Source organism: Balearica regulorum, chromosome 23, assembly GCF_011004875.1.
Source record: "Balearica regulorum gibbericeps isolate bBalReg1 chromosome 23, bBalReg1.pri, whole genome shotgun sequence".
Taxonomy (NCBI): domain Eukaryota; kingdom Metazoa; phylum Chordata; class Aves; order Gruiformes; family Gruidae; genus Balearica; species Balearica regulorum.
The window spans coordinates 7,805,134-7,823,838 of NC_046206.1; the positions used below are offsets into that span (position 1 = coordinate 7,805,134).

Genomic DNA, 18,705 nt, shown 5'->3' on the forward strand with positions numbered 1-18,705 from the left:
TGAGGTGGCATTTGATAAGATATCTGATTGCTGATATCTCCTTAAGACGGAGCCCTAATTGTAATTCTCCATCAAGAAGGATTAATCTGCGTAGCAGGGTGCGCTGGGAATAGTGTGGTGTCAGGCTGCCTCCCTTGAATTTGGGTCTGTTATCGAGGGCTGCCATGCCCAGGGAAGGTGCCAAAGTGATTTATCGCTTCTCCTGTTACTTTATACGTGAGCCAGGAGGTCGTCAGGTAGCGGCTCGGCCCCGGGGATCCAGGCATCCAAGGCTGCTCGTGTCCCAGCAGTGTTTCCCATGGCCTTGGACCTTGGGTCTGTACTTTGGAGTACCTCCCGACGCTGGAGAAGGGTGCATCGTTGCATTTCGATCCAGCGTCCATACTGAGGATTGCCTTTGTGTCCCTTCTCGGTGTCTTCAGGACACAATTAAACCCCTTTTACCCTGTAAAACAGAGACGAACTGTCCCGACTTCAGCAGAAGACCTTGTTGGAGGACCATCCACAACTCTGGTCATGTGATGGGACCCAACCTTGATGCTCTTGGAAAGCCGTTGGCGATCAATGGACATTGACTCCCAACTCGGCCTTGGCTGCGGTAGCAAGAGGAGTTTCCACTCGATCTGGCAGCAGATGCTTGGTCGTAATCATAGAAAGCTTTTCTTGCATTTCCAAAGCAGTTATGCATTCCCATAGGAGAAATAACATTTCTGTAGAGTCCTTTTCACTGCCAGCACCATTTGTTCCTTTTGAAACAAGGCATGACAGGGTGGAGAGATGGGGATGGATGTTGCTTCTTGAATCCCACACCTCAGGTGATATAAGAAAGTATTTAAAGTAGTGAAAATGCCAATTTAAAAAAAAAAAAAATCCGTGTTGAAGATCCAGACTTGTAAACAAATAATCATTGTGGTCTTTCTTTTTCACCTCCTCTGTCTAGCAGCAAATGAAAAAAGAAAAGGGAAAAAGAGATGAAAGATCACAAAGGGATAAAGCTTGAAAGAGTTAAAGAATATTTTTTTTAATATTTTGAAACAAAATGTAATTTAATACAAAAATAAAAGTGTGTTGGGGAGAAAATATTCATGAGCCCTACTGAAATCATTGGGTTGGCCAGCAATGAAGAGGACAGATATCTCTCCTGCCTTTAAAGTAAAGCCAGACGTGGAGATTCCTTATCTCTTGGTTTTGTCCAACCATCCCACCTCCTCCTGTGACGCTGTGCTAACAGCCGCTTCTGCTGAATGGGTGCAGGGATGTTTGGATGTTTCCGGTGATGGGACTTTAGCTCTGAGGGTGCATCTGCAACCAGAAAGGCGAGAATTCCCCTCAAAAAAAGCCCCAGCTTAAATCACTTGAGATAAGTTGGGTGTTATCTTAAGGTTGCAAATTGCTTGTTTGCTCCTCCAGCTGGAGCTGTTAATTCAGAACAATTAACACGCCGTTTAAAACAGAGACGAAGCATATGGAGGTGGTCCCAGGGAAAAGAGCCTGTTTGGGATGGAGAGCCCCAACAATCTGATGGATAACTCCAGTTTGTCTGTCTTATGAGGTCCTGGCAGGCACTGGGGGGAAAGACACAAGTACTGGGGAGTATTGATGCAGGTGAAGAACAGAAGCCTAAATCTGGAAATAAACCCCCAAACACTCCAGCGGTGGGTGAGCTCAACTTGCTTAAAATATTTCTGGGCCAAGGAGCAAAGAGGTGAGCTCCTTGCTTTTGTGCTAGGACATAAACCACTATTAGACTTTCATGGGATGCCATGTAAAATACTGCAACGGTGAAATATGTTGCATTTTTGCAGCCCGGTGGTGGCTTATGGGATGGTCCATCATGCTTCCATCCTTGCATCCTTGCATCCATGCCTCCGTGCATCTTTGCATCCCTGCACCCATGTAGCTGTTCATCTGTGCATCCTCGCATCTGTTCATCCCTGCATCCATCATTTTTGGTCATGTCCCTCTCACCATAATTGCCCACAAATTTTATTCAAAGCACTGAAGAATTTGTTTTTCATCTGAAACTGCCCCCCCATGCCCCAAATACAAATATTTTCCCTTGAGCCTTTATAGGAATCTGCATGGCCCAACATGCAGCAGCTTTTTGCATCCTCCTCAAAATGATGGTAAAATGTGCTTTTCTGCCCCAAAGCCGGCACTAGGATCTCCGTTTTGGGGAGCCCTGTGGCATGAGCCCCCGAAACCTGCAGCCACCTGAGCTGTGAAAGCCAAGCAGGTCGTCTTTAAGAGCTTTTTCTGCAAACCCTTTCCCGTTATTCCCTCATCCAAGGATGGATGGAGGCAGCACCGGCAAATCTGAATAACTAATCAGAGTCCTCATTAACCCCCCGCCGAGATGCTCAAACATTCACTTTGCTGTTTGTGAAGCAGAAAAAAAAAAAAAAAAAGAAAAAGGAAGAAAAAAACCAAAACCCCCACAACCCGCCCCGCATTAAAATTGATGTGTTATTAATCCCACTGTTCCAGACCTCATGGGTACTGAATTTTCCTCCGTCTCGCCCGAGGCCGAACAGTATGGTGCCACTTCTGCAGGGCACTTCGACTTTCCATTATTTATCGGCGCGGTGTAGTGAGGCTGCTTTTGTTCCCCGGGCCCAGATGTGCACACATGTGCGTGTCCGATATTTCCATACATGCGCCCTTTGGATAATGCGAATCGCCGATAGTGGGACTCCACTGATGGACTCGTCTCTCCCAGATCGTTTTTTGTGGCGAAACAGCTTTGCTTTTGCAGAAATACAGAAATATTGCGTGTGTATGGGCAAATCTGAAATCTTTTCACTCTCCGAGTGAGGATGGGGTTAGCGCATCACCGGCTTTAACTTGCGCGGCTCAGAGGTAGAAGGATGAAAATACTATATTGCTCCTTGCACCTTTGAGCATCCCCAACATCCAGCCCCAGCCCTTACTTGGAGGCTGGAGATGCTACAGAAATTGCACTGCAAGGGGAAAAAAAAAAACCCCAAAATCAAAGTTTTTTATTGCAGTGGTCCTCATTGCAGACAGCAGTGGGTGTTGCCAAAGCGCTTGGAGGGTTGTGATCACCCCTTGGAGCTTCTTAAAGAGTTAAACTGAAGTTTGAGGTTTGATTTCTGTTTTTCACTCATACGGGGTTTCTTTGATTGTCCCCATGAGTGTAGAGTTTCGGGCCTGTCCAGCTTGCAGTGAAGTCCTGGGCATGGCATAGTGCAGGCTATAAAAATAATGCACCAAAACCCAGCAGTGTTATTAGAGATTTCACCATTTATTGTTTCCACTTAAGTCAGAGGAGCTGGCATTAAATTTATTATAAAGTTATCGTCACAAAGAGCATTGCTATGATGAGGTTGGAAGCATCATGATCTACTCACACTGGAAACAAGGCAAGACGCTGGGAAGAGCCTTCTTGCTTTAAAATACTAGACTTTTTGCAAAAATTCTGCATTTTGTTTTGCTAAATGCCATCTTTATTAGCATTCCCTTACACTTTATTGAATCTTTATTGACGAGGATGTCCTTGGCTTTTTGCAACCTGGGTACAGGCTGAGATTCCGGGATGCTGGGTTCCCATGTCCACCATTGGATGTTATTCAGGTCAAGTAGATCAGGATTTGGGCCAATTTTGGGGATTGATTAGGGCATTTTGGGGCATTGATGAGGGCGTTTTGAGGGATTGATGGCTTCTCATAAATGGTGTCTCATTTATGACCCATTGGGCAGCTGCTCCATGGAACCATGTGTGCCTGGGACACCATGTATCTTGCTGGCTTGCGTTGCCCGTGGTGGAGCACCTTGAAGGGGGCATCTTCTCCATTCCCTTCAGGGACTTTGAAGGTCTCTGCTAAACTTTGCCTTTTTGAAGTCTCTAAAAGTGTGCGCTGGCTCAAAAAGACTTATCTCCCTCTGCAAGGGTGTTCAAGGAGATGCCCCAGGTGGGGTTGGCTCTTGGTGCTCTTCGAGATGGGGACAAAAATGGCATCTTTTGTGCAGAAGCTACACAAGCCCATATTTTTGTCCTACATCCATACAGCATCCAAGACCTCAGCCCTGATCACCTCCAAGGATAAAAATCAACCTAGCAGAGCTCTTTTAGCACCAGCAGAGTCTTATTTATCCACTCCTTTTCCTCCACTCCTCAGGTTTTATTCATGTGGTGAGCCCAGATGACAAAAGTCTCTCCCATGAGACGGACAAAAGTCTGTACAAGGATGAAGGACTGCTGCCAAACATGAGCTTTTTCATCACGTTGGCAGGACAGATCCAATGCAAATCATGTCCCAGGTCCTTGATTCGTGTTCGGTGTCAACCTGTGCATGCTCTTCCAAGGCATGAGCCCATAGGTGGGGTTTTTTTTTATTCCCGATCGTAGATATCTGTAAGGGTATTTCAACTAGTGGAAGAGTTTTGGACTCAAGCCCCTTCTGAGCATTTAGCATGACCCAGATTAGGTCTCTAAACCTCTCGGCAGGACCTATGCTTGCCCCCGAAGTCAAGGGGCATCTTGACCTTTCACCCCTTTCCCCAGGTTTTTCATGTTTGGGGGTTTCTGCTCCGTTTTGCCCTGAAATCACCCAGTTGCTTCCATATGTCTCCTTGGGCAGTGGCCTCGGTGACATCCAGGTTTCCAGAAATGACACTTCCTATGCAAGCTTCCCCATATACCTCTGTCTTTTGGACCCGTACTCCTGGCTGCGATGATGGATACAGAGCGTGAGAGCACAACAATGGGAGCATTGTTATTGCAAAGGGTTTGGGATGGAGTTAAAACCAGGGGAAACGGTTCTCGTGGATCTCCCATACGGCCTCACCATGCAAGGCATAGCTCTCTGCAGGCCACATATAGCAGGGATGCATCCTTCAGAGTGCCTCAGAGATCTGACAAGCTCTCTGGAGGTGGTGCACATCATGGTAGATGTACCAGATGTGTATTGGGGATCTGAGGAGCTCTCTGGAGGTGATGTGTACCCAGGTGCATATATCAAATGTACATTGGAATTTGAGCAGCTCAGCGAATCAAGGTATATATAAATATATATATACTAGACATATATCAGCAATCTAAGGAGCTCTGTACCAGGTTATATATATCAAGGTAGATATATCGGATGTTTATTGAAGATCTGAGGAGCTCTCCAGAGGTGATGTGTATCAAAGGACATATATCAGATATATATCGGAGATCTGAGGAGCTCTCTGGAGGTGATGTATATCATGGTAGATGTATTGGATATATAACGGAGATTTGAGGAGCTCCAGTGTTGTGATATGTATCAGAGTTGTATATGTCAGATGTATATTGGTGAGGAGCTGTCTGGAGGTGATTTATATCAAGGTAGATATATCAGATGTATACTGAAGATCTGAGGAGCTCGACAGAGATTATGTGTACCAAGGGACATATATCAGACATCTATTGGAGATCTGAGGAGCTCTCCACCAGGTGATATATATCAAGGTAGATATATCAGACATATATCGGAGATCTTGGGGGATGTTCATCACCTAAGACAGAGGCAATATCTGGAGGTGATGTATATCAAGGGACATTTATCAGATGTATCTGAGAGGCTCGCTGGAGGTGATGTATATTCAGAGATCTGTGGAATTTTCTCTTTTATTCCTTTTTTTTTGGCAGTCAAACACAAAACACCCCGCAGCCATGCCGGTCCTCGTTCAGCTCATCTTCATTTATCCCCTGGATCTGCTTAGATGGGTCTAGAAATCCCAACCTCAGCCTCCGTAAAGGCCAGATCCTCGGTAGATGCAGCATCATCTCCAATGTCTGTGCGGACTTTTCCTTAGTAAATAACGGCTGGGAGCTCCCTTGCTTTTGAGCTGGTGGCTCTTCCGTAGTTCATACCATCTGAGCCCAAGCGTAAAAGCACTTTTACACTGAAACGAAGATAATAATTAACCGGGGGAATGGCAACAGCTGGCACGAAATGTGGGCACGGGCAATGGCAATGCCGTTTCATTGCTTTTTCCCCTTTTTTCTCCTTCTCAGACCCAGATTGTAAGGCTAACCCTCAGTGAGATCCCGTGCCGGAGATTCACCGCCCTCCAGGAGCCGAGAACGACGGGACGGGACCGCGTTGCTCTTCATCCTTTGCGGATAGACCGGCAACAAGCACACCTTCATTTTCTGGACACATCTCGGTTCGACTTTTAAAAATCTGATTTATTTTTTGTCCTTCCTTCGAGATGTTCTTGGATAAGACCTCAGGGTCTTATGTAGCTCAGCCACCATCCCTGCTTTCACCTCCAAGGGGATATTCCCACCTAAATTTTCCTTGATTCCTCCTATTTTCCCCACTATCCTGCAAAAAAAGTGCATTAAGAGCGGACTTGCCCACCATGGCTTCGCTGACGCAGCCAAAAGACTTTTCCTAGCACGGAAAGCTCTGTCCTCTGCTTAATATTTTGCCCTCTCATTTCATCATTGTCTTTCCATGTTCAAATATTTCATCCTTTGCTTTCCCAGGTTGTGATCCCCCACCCAGAAAATCTTGTTTTCGGGGCGGCGGGAGGACGCTTGCAGGGCATTGGCTCCCCGTGCACCCCCCAAACGGTAAGCCCGCTTCGCTTTATATTAATTAGGCAATTATATATATTAATTGCACAGCTCTATGTGTTAATCGAGTGGGATGTGGTGAGTCATGACCTTAGTGGGGCTTTATTTGGGGGAATTTCTGCTCTTTTCTGGTACACCCAAGTTGTATCACCCCTTCCTTAAATAAACTAAGCATTTAGGGGGGAATTGGACTTTTTCGCTGTGTTTTTCTTTGGTTTTTTTAGAAATCAAGCTGTGCAGGGAATCTTGCTCAAGTATTGAAAACAAGTTTTTGTGAACCTTACAAGCCATGGCCAGCCTGGAGGAAAACACAGAGATATTTTTGTAAAAATACCCTGAAATACGGGCTGCTATCGCTGCAAAATTTTGGCATGTCAGTAGGATGTGGAGAAATGGTCACCAGCTAAAAATAACTGAAACACGGAGCTTAAAATAAGACATACGTGAAACCAAGGGTCTCACAGTCCTTTAGACAATCCTGATTGCTAAAATTAGGGCTTGACAGTGTGACAAATGTCCTTGATCTGTGCCAAAACCGTAGGCGCCCGGCAGGTGACAAAGAAAATAAAACCCCGTTGGCTACGACTTTCCTCCTAAAGAAGCGAAGAGAAATCTTCTGTCACTGAAAATGGAGACGCCACCTTCAATTTGTGCAAATATCCTGAAAAAAAGCGCCTGATTTCTTCCTAAAATGGTGATATTTAGGGTGCGGGCATCTCAGGGGAAAACCCAAAAGCTTTGTTCGGTCCGTGGTGCCGCAGAGCATCTTTTCTTTGAGTCTTTTTGGGTCTTGCCTCTTCTGAAAGTCCCTTTTAATAAAAAGCAGCCAGTAACGGGAGGATTATTTCCTCCAGGCTGCCCTTTCAGCCCTGATTCTTGCTGGTGACCTTCCCTTGACCAAAAAAAACAACCCAGGATTACGGATGTGATGAAACGGCTGAATTTCTCCTTATTCTGGTTTTGCCCCCTTTCTAATGAAGGTTCAGGTTGGGTTCACTTTGAAATGATGTCTCTGATGGGTTTGTGAGGGCTTGGGGTCACCACAAGGACCTCTTTTTGGGGAGATCCTCCTTGCCTTGATGGCCTGCTTCCAATCAGTATTTTGATGGGAGCTGCCCGGTGCTTGCGTGGAAGGGCTCGATGCCCTGCAATGTATTTTGGGCACATTGGGTTGTTCTCCTTGGAGGAAACTGAGGCTGTGGAGGACACGAGCATGTGTCTGTGGAGGACGCAAGCGCAACCTGCCCTGGAAAGCATCTCCAGCAAGAAGACCAAACCCAACCTGCTCAGCAAATTGTGCCAACAAGGTCCAGACACCTCACTCTAAAGGCATGGAAAGATGTGATGATGGGTGTCCACCTAATTACCTTCTGGAACAGAGGGCTGGCATTGCTCTAAGTGGTTAATGATAGAACTTACCTATCCTGAAGACATCCTCTGAGAAATAACTTGGTTCCCCTTGGCCTTTTCCACCTTATACGTGGGTTCCCCCATCTTCAGGCATGAAACCATTGCAGCTTTCTTTCTCCTGAAGCCCGTACGCCCAGAGAGATGCACGTCCGAGGCCAGGCTGTACCATTTGTCACTGTGCAAAAAAAGCTGCCAAAAAATTTGGCACATCTGTCTCACAACATAAACACTTCCCAGTGCTTTTTTCCTCATTGCATTGAGTTCAGACCAGGCTGAATGTATCTTAGGGTCTACCATTCAGAGTAAATGGAGAAGACAGTGTAATTAAGCATAATTAAAGGAGTTCAAACCTATTTGTAACTCCCTAGCTAGCTAGAGCTTGTATAAATCACCGCGTCGCGTCTCAAACCTCTCTTTTGTCATTGAGGCTGGAAATATGGCAAAAAAATTGCTGTTAAATGGGCAAATGAACGTTGTTTAAATTGAGGCAATTAATCTAGCGGCTCACGTCGCGATCTTTGGTGTCTTGGCTCAGGGCTTGGATGGGGACAACTCTCTGCCGATACTGGGAAGCCAGGCATGCCTTAAGGAAAACCTTATTTTTGTCTTCTGGTTTGGAAATTTTGCATTTTAAAAGGAAATTCAGGTGGGGGAGGTAAGACCAGGAGGAGCCGGAGAGCTGCGAGAGAGGGATGTGGAGCAGAAACTCGTTGAGTTGGGAGCTCTGATTTATCTGCCATATGGGAAAGAGGAAAACAGCCGGCTCCAGAGGGATTTCTTTCCCTTTCCCGAAGGGAAAATTTGCAAGCGCGTTAGCAGGATATAGCAAGAAACGAGGCAGATTTAAGGGAGGAGAGGGTTTTATTAGGTGTGCTGGGGCATTGCTCTGTTTTTGGGGCTTTCCCGTGGGTGGGGACATCTTTGCACCCTCCGGTGCACGTTTCGCCTGTGTTTCTGCAGTTGGGTTAGGTCTACTGGTTTTAGCCCAATTCCTGCAAGCCCACCAAAAAGCAGGTTTCTGTTTGTGTTTACCCGGCGCAATTACTCATGCGGGTTTTGGGAGATTTGAATGAAGCCTGTGGGCTTTGATTTGCAAAATAAACATCCCAAAAAGACGTTATTAAAAATTGCGTTGTTGTTCACGGGTGTTTATGGGCTGCAGTGATGCAAAAAGTCTTTGTGTAGTTTGTGGTGGGATCTTTGCTGGAATTGTTGGCGCCCGTCTACATTGAGGTTGCGGGTGGGTTTTGCACCGGTGTTGGCCTGATTTGTGCTTTGCAAAACTTCGTGCAGAAATTGGTGAAGGACTGCAGTTAGCAGTTTGGGGTGGAAAAATGTGGCTGACGGTTACATTTTTTGCTGAGGAAGACTGTATTTGAGCATGTTCCTTCTTGGCTGCCCATCCTCGAGCAACAGCTCTGACATCACGTTTGCCAGTGGCACAGAAGACGTGCAAAACCCACAAATCTCCCATTTTCCCAGCACCTCGTTCATCTCAGACTCATACTTCAGCTCTTCTTCCAGCCTGTCTCTCCAAAACTCATTGCATTTAGTCACCATCATCTTCTTTGTCCTCCAAGAAGCTCCTCTGAACCTGGCGGGGACCTTGGGGATGGGACCTTCCTGTTGCAGGACTGGGGTGGGATTGAGATTTGGCGTTGGCGTGATGGAAACATGGACATGCAGCGATTCCTCTCTCATGGGATTAGCAGGTTGCGATGGAAAATGAAGAGTGCGAAGCAAGGTTTGAAAGCGTCGGGCAAGATTTCGATCATAAATTATTCACAGTTAATTGCTCGCAGCACAGAACTGTTGGAAAATTAATCTGCTCTCTAATTTTTTCAAGCACTCTTAAGGCAATCAGAAACTTTTCCTGGACGATTTGTGTCCGGCAAGAGGAAGTTTGTACATTTTTTGGGTTCCTCAGCTACGTTTCACTTCAAAGCTTTTCAATTTGCCCTCCAAAAAAATTCACAATTTGCTCTTTTGGGAACTTTTGTTGGGCCGGGGGCTGGATTGCACAAAATGCAAAGTATTTTCAGGTTACTTTGAAGAAGCTTCTTTGATGTTTCCCTGTACCGGTTTGTTTTGGAAGGTGCTTTAATGGTCTCCCTCTATAAAAATAACACTTTAAAATGTAGGTAGGTATCTCAGCAATCCACTTAAAAAAAAAAAAAAAGAACAAAGTTGTTTAATGCTGCTGTTCAAGGTACATTAACCTTGTCTACTAAAGCTCTGACTGGCTCTTGCAGGTTTTATTCTGGTGTTTATGTTGCAGAGATATCCCTGGAGCCTTTCAGGGATGGGTATCTTCGGAGAGGAGAGAAATATTTAGTGGTAATTGTTATTCTCATTGGAAATTCATGGTAGCGGCTCCCCCCTTGCTATGGAGCTGGAGTTGGGAGGAGGATTTGCAAATATTCAATAAACACAAATATTCAATAAATAAATGCACATATTCAATAAATAAATGCTGTTTTCTCCCGCACCCAAGGGAGATGTCCCATCTGATGACAAACCAAACAGCTGCTTGGCAAGAGTTTTTTGGCATTGTCCGACAAGGCGTTTCTCATTTCCTCTCCATTTCACCCCAGCACTTATGCATTGACCAAGAGGGGTTTTTTAGGAGAAAAATAGAAAAGGGGTTTACTCTGGTCCAGGGTTTATCCTGCAGAAGTATTGAATCTCCACCTGCTTTAGCCCGTGGTTGTAGCAGAAGCGCAGACTCGATTCGTCCTTTTTTATTGGGAAATAACTGGATAATTGGATGCCGGGAAGGGTATGAAGGTCAACATTTAGGGAACCAGCGTCTTGACCGAGAGCAAAGGATGTTCCCAGTGCAAAAACCCTCCTGGGTTTGGAAAGAGGAAATTCGACTACCAAATATTCCTAGAAAAATTAAAAATATTTGGTGGCCCAGTGGTATTTCTAGCACAATCACTCCTGGTGTCCTCAGATGAGGCATCACTTGGAAGCAACCTCGAATGTGAGAAAAGACTGAGGATGGGCAATGTCTTGAAAAACAGGATTTTTTCCCCTGTTTTTCACCATTGAATAGCACCAGGTGTGTTTTTAGTGAGCATAAGGTGGTGTAAGTTGGTAAAAACAAGCAAAAAGGGTGAAAGTTGGTGGATAGAAATGAGACATTGAAGAGCGAGAGGGTCGCTCTCAATTCACTTTATGGCCGACGAAGAGTCGGCGTCGCCCGGCGAGGGTGAACCTGTCCTCGCTCACGGTTCAGAGCGAGATGTATCGTCCTCTGGAGGTGCCTCTTCCTTCCCCCTCAGCTATATTTCTTCATTTTAACTTAGATATATGCGTATAATGAATGCATATATCATAAACTTCAGCATGTACGAGCCCTCTGTGAAGACGGTGGCATAAAAAACTTGGAGCCCGCTGCGGAGGGAGCACGACTGACGCAGTGTTACTGCAAATCCCAAAGCATTCCCTTTAAAAAAAAAACCCAAACAAAAAACCCTTTGGGAAAGGCAATCTTCCCTTAATACAGAAAAATACCTTCCCATGGCTGGAAAAACATCCTGAAGTATCTCTAATAATTTTGAAACTTTGGGTGGATAAGAAGAAATGCCTGAAAAGCTCATTTTTTCTGATTTCTCACGTTGAATCCTCTGTTATCAATTGCGTGTTTTGCTGCGGGGGGAGAAGCTGCTGAATGAGCTAGAAAGACCATTCCTCGTTTTCCCACTGATTTGTAAACAAGAGTTGCACCTTGCAAAGCTAATATTAACATTGTCCACTGAAAATGATAACATGCAGTCTAACAATGTGAATTTTTTTTTTTTTTTTTTGCATCCAGCTCCACTTCTAATATGGTTTTATGGCTGCTTTATTAATCAAGGAGGTCATATTCATCTGGGGGTGGTGCATAACTGTCTGCAATACTTAGATTTTTAAAATGTTTTAAGGCATCAGTGACCATGCCGGGGAAAAAAAACCCCCACAACTTCTCAACTTTGTCTTTAATTATTTTTATTTGATAGAGGAGGTAATACATTGCTGGCAAAAAAATGCAGCTTATAAATCTGTGACTCGTTTAGGTAGACGCAAGCTCTTCGGGAAATACATTTCTAATTTAATGGTGGTATTTCAGCGATAGCTGAAATAATTTTGTTTCATAAAGAAATTTAGGATACTTTGATCTCAAGTCACTGCCAATACCTAAAGTACTGCCGCTTCCGGAAATGTAAGAGCCTTTATGTGTTTTATTGCTCACCATTTCTTTCCTCCGCGCAAACACCCCGGGAGTTGGCCGCAATTCCTGCTCTCCTTAACCCCCAGCCTCTCAAAATTCACTCTTTGCCCAAGATTCGATCGTTGCCTTGAGCTGACCTGCAAGGGGTTGGCGGGGGTTTGGCGATGCTCTGCTCCCTTCGTCGTCTGGATGCTCGCGATCGGGAGCTCACGTGGCTAAATTGATTTAAGAGGTGGGGAGAAAAAAAAAAAAAAGACAGGATTAATACATAAAATAAAAAAAATATAAAAAAAATAAGAAAGGATTAATGCATAAAATAGCAGCTTTTGACCCTTCCCTGCATTTGGCTGCCGATGAATCTGTGGGGCTGACAGCTTTGCACCGTTATCCCGAGATTCATGGCCAGGGGCTCCCATGTGAAACACCCGGCCGGCTTTTCCCGCGGGCGCCAGGCGCTTCCCTGGATATTTACGGCACCCGGGTGCATTTGTTTCCCCCAAGATAAATATACCACGATCGGCAACAGCTGTTTCTCATTTTTATCCTTTTTTTTTTTTTTTTAAATTTGGCTATAAGTCCTATTCTCCAAACAAATCAACGCCCATAAAGCTTTAACAAACAGCTCGATTTTAGCAGGTTAGATGATATTTGGCAATGAAATTGGGCTCCGGACTGCCACCTTCTGGGAACGTATTTGGCCAAAAAGCTTGCACCCCGCAATAAATCTGCGCAGTAGAGGTAGGCTCACTCCTGGCCTGAACAATAGATGCCAAGCAGGGTTATTTTTCCCCAAAATAGCAATCTCTGATTTTTTTTTACCTTCACACCGAGATGTCTAGACCGTCGCGGTGCTGAATTCTGCTTTTGTCCAGCTGCAGCTATGTCTGGTGGGGAGATTTCCCTTTGGTGTTACCCCTTGAGGACGTGCCGGTAGCTGCGAGCCGAGTTTTGACATCGGACACTGAAGATTTTAAGCCGCGAGTTCACTCGGGCAGATTATTTTACCTCTAGCTATTTTACTGTTGGGGAAAAAAGATGAAAAGCAACATTTTAATCCCATAAATGCAATGTCCTCGCTGCAAGATGTCTGCGTCACGCGAGGACCCCAGTCTGCCTTCCCGATGCACAGGATTTTGGGTATGCTTTCTTAATGCTCAATTCATGGTGCCTCCATACTAGTGCAAAGTAAAAAAAATATAGTTACTTTAGTCATGCAAAATAATAAGAGTGGTTGACTCTCATCCCATGCAGACACCACTTGGGTTTCCAGGTGGGCTCAGTGCATTTATTCTCTTGGTGCCTGGTAGTGTCTGTAAAACCTGAAGCATCACAGAGAAGACCAGAATATTGTGAATCTTCCCTCAAACAACTGTGGAGACTGATCCAAAGACCCCAAATGCGCCTTGGTTTTTACTGATCTCATTGTTATCCCTGTTCCTCTGCTTTGTGTGAGAGCATGTCTTCCATGCATGTCACCATTTCATGGCAAAAGTGACGCTGATGCTATTTTTTGGTAGATGCCTTCACAATATCAGAGGACTTTACATAACTTTTTGCATTTCTTCATGGGATGGTGCCGCGGCTCTTTTCCAGATGAGAAGCCAACGGGGAACCCAATGCAATGATGGGCATTGCAACTGGGCAAACCCTTTGAGAGATGTCATCTCTTAAAAAAATGAGTCATCGCAGGGAGAAAAGCATTTTTGGAGGCTCTTGGGAGATTTTGCCAGGTAGCTTTGCGAGTTGGCTCAATATGGAGCTCAGAGCCTCTGAGAGGACCCAGGACAAGGTTTTTTTGAGGATTTAAGCAAGATTATTGGCTTTCCTTCTGAAGCAACCAGGCAGCTGCAGTGAAATAATAGGACAGGAGGCATTTGGGGGCAAAGAGCTAATTTTTGTTTACGCTCTGCCATCAGGTCTGCCCGTCCCCAAGGCATCCAGCGAAGAGCTCCTCTACAAATTTGTCCCTTCCTGGTGCCCCTCATCTTTCTCCATCACTGTGGGACCTGAAGATACCAAAAAAGAGTCTGTTTTTCCCCCAGATAACTATACATTTACAGAAAGCAGAGCAACTTCAAGAGAGGTTGAGGGTGGCATGTCTCAGACTGCCTCCCAGCTTCAAGGATGTCCATACAGGATGTGCAAAATGAGGGTTTGCTCCACGGTTCAAATCAAGCAAGGATTTGAACCCTCTTTCCTGATTTCTGTGCCATGATGTTGGTCAACGCAACATAGGAGTCAACTGGGTTGGTCAAAGCAGCATAGGAGGCAACTTGTTTGGTCAACTCAATGTAAGAGTCAACTATGTTGATCAACTCAACATTGGATACTGAATGTCACTTCTGGATTGAGCATGCAGTGCTTGGGGATGTGACTCCATGGTGGCCAAAGGCAAAGAAATCCATGATTTGTGGGGTTTTTTTAGTGTATAATTTCAGAAAATGGAAAGTTTTGCATTTATGACTTGTCTTCTTGTTTCTGAAAAGGAGGAATAACTGGAAAGGGAATGGAAATCCCCATTTAGGCACTCTAGTTTTAGGCATAAGGGGTGGGAAAAAAATGCTCTGGGGGCACCAGGGTTCACAAGAGGGAAATAATGAGGTTCACCAATGGTAGCCATCATCTCCAAGAGCTCTGCCCTTGCCTGGCTGCTCTCCAGGGCAGATCTCCTTGACAGCAACCCTCTTTGCTTCACCCCTGATGCATTCCTTATCCAAAATCAGAATCTCAAATAATCATCAAATTATGATAAGGGTCATGAAATCCTCTTTGGTTTCTTTCAGAGACTGCATGGTGGAGCACTGTGCCGGGTTGCTAGTGAGAGGAATGTCACCTCTCGTTTCTGTCCTTTTTTTTTTCCTTTCTGAGGGATTTATTTTGCAGGGAGGAGATGCCCCTTAATCCAGCGACATTTCTCCCACAGGTTCTCGATGTGACTCCCACCCAGGATGCACCATGTCTCCCCGGCACCGGCTCTGACGATGATGGCCACCCAGACGGTGCCCCCTCCTCCCTACCAAGACACTCCACAGGTTAGTGTCCACCAGCACCATGGGCTCCTCTGGACCCCCCATGACCCCCAACTCCTGCATTAATTACCCTCCCTTGCTAAATAATGAACATTACAAAGTATTGCGCCCCAAAATGTTCATTTCAGAGACGGGCAAAAATTAAAACCCTTCTTGATGCAATCTCCAGGATTGAAGGGTTTTGTGACAAACTATGGGGATTTTTTTTTTCCCCCCTTTCTGGCTTATTTTGGGGTCATGAGATCTTCCTGGAAAGCTGACACGGTGGTGTGTTTGCAGCGAGCAGGTTAACGAGCTGGAAAGACAAAAGGTCTGGCTAAACCAGGATGGGTTTAACCATAGGAATGGCCTTTTGATTTATTTTTATGATGGTTTTTGGCAACCCGTGGCCGGGGGTGGAGAGGGAGAAAGACTTAATCTATGATATTGCTCTAAGGGGTTCGAATAACTTTTCCGAGCATCATTACAGAGTTAAATTATTATAAGAAGAAGATTTTGTCCAAGAGAAACTCTACTGGAGCACCCCAATGGGCTGGACGTGGGGGTTGAAATTGGATTTCGGAGACGGTCCCACACCTCGCAGCCCATCCTGAGATTTTTTTGGGGGGGCAAATCCACATCACATTTCCACTTTCCCAGCTCGTTCTAATGGGAACAATCCGGATCGAGCGCTGAACTGGCTCTGCATTCAAAGTGGCTTTATTTATTTTTGGGTTCATATGGGAAATTTTGAGGTTTTCTCCCATTTGCTGAAAATCTTGGCTGCAAAAGCAGAAAAATCTCCCCTACTAGGGACGAAAAAAAAAATGAAGCCTGTTCTCTGCAAGCTAAAATAAATAAATTGACTTTTATGCTCCCCTCCCCGAAGCCACCCAGGTCTCCTTTCCGCTCGTCTCCTTCGGTGGGAAAAGGTCACTTCTAGCAAACGACACCTTGGTGGGGTTTTTATGGCTCCTCCAACTTCTGTGTCATCATTTGCTCGCTTCGCCGCTCCGCTCTGAGAAGGGTTTTTTTTCCCAATTTTTTTTTTTTTTTTTCGAAACATGCTGCCTTTCTCACTTACGCAGCAGGGAGCCACAACGCCGTTTTACTCCTAATGGGCAATTTAAGGGACTTTTAAAATAGCCGAGATTTTCCACAGCATCCTACGGAGACATCCCCCCTACCTTCCCCATCCCTGCCCCTTCTCTGCCCCCCCATTTTAATACACTGATTTTTGGGGACCCTCAGGAGCATTATTGACCCAATCTCTTTTTTTTCCCCTATTTGAGAGGGTTGCTCAAGCGTTTTTTTCCTTCAGTTCAGTGGGTTTGGAGGAAAAGCTGCAGCCAAGAGTTGATTTTTTTTGACTCCTGTGAGCTTTTCACCTGAAAATTTGGGATTTCTAGAGTTTGCAAAAGCAAATTGCACAAATTTCCTCTCCCCAAAGACGAGGTAGAGATGGGGAGGGTCGGCGATAAATTTAAAAAAAAAAAAATCAGTTATGAGAGATACAACCAGCTCCTCATCATCAAGAGGACCATTTTGGGGAGAAAAGTGCTAAAAAAGGGGTTTGGGGGAGCTTTGCATTAATATTTTACTGCAGAGGCTACGCAAGTGATCACCCTCACTGTCAGAACTGTGCAAAAATGAAGCAGAAATGATGGGAAAAGCTGCCTTTCGGAGGAAAAAAAATACTTTAATAATCACCTGGTTCTACAAAAAGGGTGTAGTACGAAGCATCATTTATACCGAGTGTGATCACACTCGCTGAGCGACTCTAACTCTAGAAAATTAAAGAATCTGCATAAAAATCCATATGTTTTCCTTAGTGAATTAAAAGAAAAAGCCAAGGGAAAGTCTTCAGCCATTTCATCGTTGAAGTTAGCAAAATCAAGTTGTTTCAAAACTAAGCATTTTCAGCACTGAAAGCGATGAAAGCACCTTTCTCCTACAATAAAGTGCATTTTAGGTGGTTCTATCAGGGACAAAAATGGGAAATTATAAAAATGCATATATTATTTTTAATGATAAAAATCCGTTTTAAAAAGTCACAGATGAAAAATTGGGCGGAGATACTGATTTTTCAGTAGGACCAACTCCTGATGTCCCTGGCATGTTTTTGGGCTCAGGACCAGCGTTTTCAGCACGTGTGATGGCGATAGAGAATTTTTGCTGTGAAACACTAAGGAATAGGGTAAATATTGCTGATTTAGGAGATTTTCTTGCCCTGAAGACCTTTGCTGTGGTCGCCCCATGGAGTTGATGTATTTGGCCATAGTCTTCCAAAAAAACCCCTAAAACGAGGGATTATCGCATTCAAAGCTGCGGGAAGCGGCTCCCATTGCCTGGTCAGCAGCCGCTAACTCCGGCAAAGGATTTTCTTCTGAAAAAAGCAAAAAACTCATAAAAATATAATAGAAAAAGGAGTATAACTGGGATGTGACGTGCATCATCGAGCAATTGGCACCTGAAAAATCTCTGCTTTAGCAAGGAGTCTTGCAAAAAGATGGGGAATTTTTAAATATTAATTTTTTTTTTTACATTTTGTTTTTACCTTTTTTATGAATTCTTTTACCTTTTTAACATTTTTAACATATTTTAAACATTTAAAACTTATTTTTAACATAGTTTTGCATTTTTTTGCTATTATCATTTTACATATGTCTACATAATTATTTCACATTTAAAAACTTTTTTTACTTTTCTTAACGTATTTTTCCATTTTTAACAGATTTTTCATACAATTTTTCAACAGAATTCTTGTACATTTTTTATTTTCTTTTTTTTTCAAAAACTTTTTCCCCTCCCACAACTATTTTTGACCATTTAAAAAAAAATAAAAAAATTAACCCCCCCACCTGCATTTTTTTTCCAACGCTTGCAACTTTCATACCCAAATCCAGCCTCTTTTCCCATATATTTCCCCTTTTTCCCACTGCCAAGATGCTCTTGCTCCTCAGCCAGAAACCTGCTGCCTTTTCCCTCCTTTCCCATCCCCACCTGCTCCCTGTAAAGCCATTTTTGGCCCCATTTTTGCCTTCCTCCCCACCCAGCATCCCTCTCCGGCTCCAAATACTTGCATCCGAGCATCCTCTCACCTTGTTTTCCATCGACTTGGGATTATTTTTATTTATTTTTCATCATTTTCTTCAGTCCAAGGTGAGGTAATGGCTTTGAAACAGCCGCAAAGGAGGCTTTTTTTTTTTTTTCTTTTCTTTTGTTTTTTTTTTGGGTAATAGCCCAGTTAGTTGCAGACTTGGCTGGAAACAGCCAACTTGGCAGGATTTCGGGGCTCCGGCTGCCGGAGAGGATGTGAAAAGGGTTTCGGTGTCCCCGTAAATGAGTGTGACAAGGGGAAAAAAATAAAAAAGGAAAAAGAAAAGGGGAAAAAAGGTGCCTTTTTTTTCCCCCAGATGGTGATTTTCGAGGGAGATAATAGGGAGAAAAAGGGAGGAAATAGAAAGAGGATGGGGAGATATTCAGTGGGATGGCTGGAT

At 44.4% G+C, this 18,705-nt stretch overlaps 1 protein-coding gene across 3 annotated transcripts in view; it reads left to right on the forward strand.

Moving 5' to 3' along the window:
* PKNOX2 (PBX/knotted 1 homeobox 2) overlaps positions 1-18,705 on the forward strand; it is an 89,413-nt gene that overhangs the window by 46,184 nt on the left and 24,524 nt on the right. The window contains exons 2-4 of one of the 3 annotated variants that reach the window (XM_075774596.1): positions 6,005-6,156; positions 6,482-6,568; positions 15,121-15,229. In XM_075774596.1, the coding sequence (XP_075630711.1) occupies positions 15,146-15,229 (84 nt within the window). In that variant the 5' untranslated portion in view covers positions 6,005-6,156; positions 6,482-6,568; positions 15,121-15,145. Of the gene's footprint in view, positions 1-6,004; positions 6,157-6,481; positions 6,569-13,236; positions 13,335-15,103; positions 15,230-18,705 lie in introns of those variants that run through there. The other 2 variants (XM_075774595.1, XM_075774597.1) reach the window with 2 other exon arrangements.